At 34.0% G+C, this 4,034-nt stretch overlaps 1 protein-coding gene across 1 annotated transcript in view; it reads right to left on the bottom strand.

Annotated features, from left to right (window-relative positions):
- Positions 1 to 1,421: 1,421 nt before the first annotated feature.
- Positions 1,422 to 4,034, bottom strand: part of LOC111089177 (irregular chiasm C-roughest protein-like) — a 10,282-nt gene continuing 7,669 nt past the window's right edge. Inside the window, exon 5 of the mRNA XM_022401152.1 lies at positions 1,422 to 3,046. Within this exon, the coding sequence (XP_022256860.1) occupies positions 2,744 to 3,046 (303 nt within the window). The 3' untranslated portion in view covers positions 1,422 to 2,743. The remainder of the gene's footprint in view (positions 3,047 to 4,034) is intronic.

Below are 4,034 nucleotides of genomic sequence, written 5' to 3'. Positions count from 1 at the left end.
CAGCTAGTCATCACCACCCACCGCCAACTCTTGGGCTATTTTTTTACCAACGAATAGTGGATTGACTGTCACATTATAACGCCCCTACGGCTGAAAGGGCGAGCATGTTTGGTGGGAGGGGGATTCGAACCCGCGACCCGCAGATTACGAGTCGAGCACCCTAACCACCTGGCCATGCCGGGCCAATTTGAGAAACATCTTGATAACATAGTGAGGCTCAGTGTGCATGCCATCATATATATGTACATATGATTTTACACCCTCGATGTAATTAGAAATATCACCATTCCTGCCAAATTACCTTTTCGAATTACGAACTACAAAGATTAAAGTTTAAATGTATGAGCTTTTGTAATTAATATTTAAAGAAATGTTTTTGTTGTAACGAGAAAAATAATATAAATTTATTATATATATATATATAACACAGTTTACTTTTTTTCAAAAGTCTTTTCCTACATTATCAATTAAAATCCTATTTATGTACGAATTGTTACAGAAAACTAGGCCTGATTTATATATATAACTATGGCTAACGTAATGACTATGTTTCCTCGGACGTGCGCCAACTAGACAAAGTAGGATAATCATCTGAAAACCCTGTTTCGTGACGTTTTTCGGTTGGGTCTAGAATATTTGGATACTCTTTACATCTGAAACCGGAAGCTCAAATGCTTAAAAGTGCACTAATTGGATTACATCACCTCTCGAAAAAAAATGGCATAGAAATCCTCAAAGAGAATTGTATTTCTTCATACGTTTTTTTCTCTCTCTTTTAACAAGTAGATTCTCTTCGAGAGTAATTCAGAGCATAAGCAGGAGTGCCAGTTACTGTCTGCAAGATTATCAGAATTTTCTAAGTTAACACTTTTCTTACCACGAAGAATCAGCTAGTTCAGAATATTCTTTTGTTTACAGTTAATTTATTTTCTTTAATACTTTGTCTATGCTCGAATTATAGATTATTAAAGTAAATAATAACAAGTTGACAATAGACACCATTAGATAATTTGCTTAAAAGAAATAAAGAAGCAGGTGAAATATTTCATAGATTTTATTAACTTTACATTTGATGGCTGTATAGTAAATACACAACAAAAAGAGTTAACGGTATTTTTAGGCTTAGATGTATTTGTTCAGTGTCTACACAAACACTCGACTGTCTGACTTGAGCAGTCATCACTCATCATAAAAGGGAAACGAAATGCCTAGTAGTCCTGCAAACGGATGTTTCGGGTCCATTTGGGGCTGTTAATGCTTGTTCCTTGTTTCAGATCCACTGATACCAATGACTGGTAGTTATAGAAGTCCTGCAAACGGATGTTACGGATCCATTTGGGCTGTTAATGCTTGTTCCTTGTTTCAGATCCACTGATAACAATGACTGGTAGTTATAGAAGTCCTGCAAACGGATGTTTCGGATCCATTTGGGGCTGTTAATGCTTGTTCCTTGTTTCAGATTCACTGATACCAATGACTGGTAGTTATAGAAGTCCTGCAAACGGATGTTTCGGATCCATTTGGGCTGTTAATGCTTGTTCCTTGTTTCAGGTTCACTGATACCAGTAACTGGTATTCATTAATAGAAACCACACACTATTTCAAACTTAGATTGATCTATAGAAGTCAGTTTTGTTTCTAACCACACTTGTAGATACACATTTTAACATAAAACACGTTAAAAGAGGAAATACAGCATAGTAAACGGAAGCACAAAGTTTAAATACGAAGCAGTCAATAATTAAGATTTTTTACTAGAAGCACGACGAAGAACCACTAGCTGGAACTCAGAAATAGTTACACGTTTTCTGTTTTTGAAAATAATTTAATATTCACATTTTATCAACATTGTTAACAATAAAGTACTATCGAAACGTCACAGTCTTATGAGGTTCAATGTCTAAGTTAACAAACCATCTTTCACTCAACGAGTTATGTAACAATACTAATTTTATATTTAGTCAAATCATTATTTAATAATCCACCAAAGGAAGACGTTCGAAAGCTTTACTGAAACGCATTACAGACAATAATCATGTAAACTCCAACAAAACGTTCTGAGAATACTAATATCTGTCATTTGTGTGGAATGACCGCTATTTCAAGATACCATCAATGTTTAAAACTGGCGTAACGTTAAGTTCAGAAAACAATCAGTGTGCTGCTTCTTTAAGCCTAGTAATTATTAAGATTATGTTTGATTCCCTAACAGTATGATTTGTTTGGACTGCTTCCCGTTAAGTGGAAATGTTGAGCTGTATTGCTAGTAATGTTAACAGTATCGGTCTTATTAAGTCTATTGACCAATTAAAGAAGATTAACAGGTATAATCTTTCAAAGTTAATGTTTAAACCTCGAACGAAATTAGGTAGTGTATTCTCACAATATTGGTGCCAAGTCTACGTTGAAACCTGGTTAAAGAATAGCCATGTCTTGACAAAGAATAATACCTATTATGAAACGTACTTTGGAAAATTGGTAATTAGTTTTATGTCAATAACTTCAATGGAATTTCTAGTTAAAAAACTTCAGAATAATTAGAGTTAGCTGAAAACTGTAAGCAGTTTTACTACTGTATATTATAAGTCATAAGCTCCATTTATTTTAATAGTGAGTTATTCGTAGAAGCAGCATCTCCATCACCACAAAGCTTTATATTGGTTTTGGTACAACGAAATATTTCGGTCTTTAGGCTTCACTCGAAGACTGCAATATGGTATCATATCTCTACTCGTCAGGGTCATCACACGTTCGTTGCTATGGAGTCTGTTCTAAAGCCAGCGTGACTAGGAGGAGCAGTGATGTAGAGTTTGGGAGAAAATATTGGGCTGTAAATTCTGTCTCGAAGGTGGGTTCTTTGCGGAAGGAGAAGGTCTGGATGGGAGCTCTCAATGTAGGAGTTAGAATAATCCGCCTGATGTCGATTACCATGGAAACTGGTGTCGCCCAAATAGTAAGATGGTCGGCTCGAAATTCCAGGGTGCCTTTTTGAAAACTCTCTTCTGTAATCTATGTAAGGACCATATCCGTTCGAGCTCTGACTTTTCTGAAACCAGTTAACTTTGTCAGCAAACTCTTCTGAACATATTATAAAGAGATCTATAACAGCATTAAGTATTAAAGACATATAACATTTTAGTATATCTTTAATTTTAATATATCAAAGTAAAAAGTTGAAATTAAAAATGTAAAAAAAGAAAAAATTCAAGATATTTTTTCATTTTCCTCTGCCAAACGTTAATTGAATGCCATTTGCATATTAATAATCTGATTGTAGAATATATGTGATACGATTAAAATGGTCTAGTTAATGGTCTAGTTTATAGTTGTTTTCAAGTCCATTTTCAAACATCGGATATTTAGTAATTTTTAATGCTACTTGAAGTTCTTAACGACGTTAAAGTCTCGAAATATTAGGGTGAAAGATATAGATAGAATAATAAGTAGATAGATAAAAAAGGCAGAGAAATAAAAACCTGAAATGGATCTGTGGACAGATTTAGTAAATGACTAATGGGTCAATATGAATAGATCCTATAATGATGTATGGAACGCCTATATTAATTTGAATACAAAGCAAAAACAGAAATGTTTAATGCCCCTTGTTTAAGCGTCTGTAAACTAACTAAGTTATAGTTAATATTATTTCACATTAAAAACAAATAAATTCCTAATTCTGCCAGTATATGAGGCCTTTTTTTATTTATTTGCTTTGATCTTCCAAGCAGCATTGATGAACCTTGAATTTGGCGAAACTAGTCTACTTCTGGGAGAGTAGCGAATCAAGTCATTTCTTTTTCATAGAAATTCACGTTTTAACGACCAAAAAAAATCCTAAATAAAAGTCATAGTTAAGTTAGGTTTATTTGTTTGATGAAAGAGATCAACACTGTTGAAGTTTTAAAACGTGGGGTGAGGTGTTCAAGTGATTCGTGAAGTTTTAAAATGTAGGGTGACATATTCAAGTGAGTCGTGAAGTTTTAAAACGTAGGGTGACATATTCAAGTGAGTCGTGAAGTTTTAAAATGTGAGGT

This window comes from Limulus polyphemus, unplaced genomic scaffold (assembly GCF_000517525.1).
Source record: "Limulus polyphemus unplaced genomic scaffold, Limulus_polyphemus-2.1.2 Scaffold5449, whole genome shotgun sequence".
In the NCBI taxonomy this organism is placed as follows: domain Eukaryota; kingdom Metazoa; phylum Arthropoda; class Merostomata; order Xiphosura; family Limulidae; genus Limulus; species Limulus polyphemus.
The sequence above is the reverse complement of the archived record's forward strand: the minus strand, read 5'-3'. Positions and strand labels throughout refer to the sequence as shown.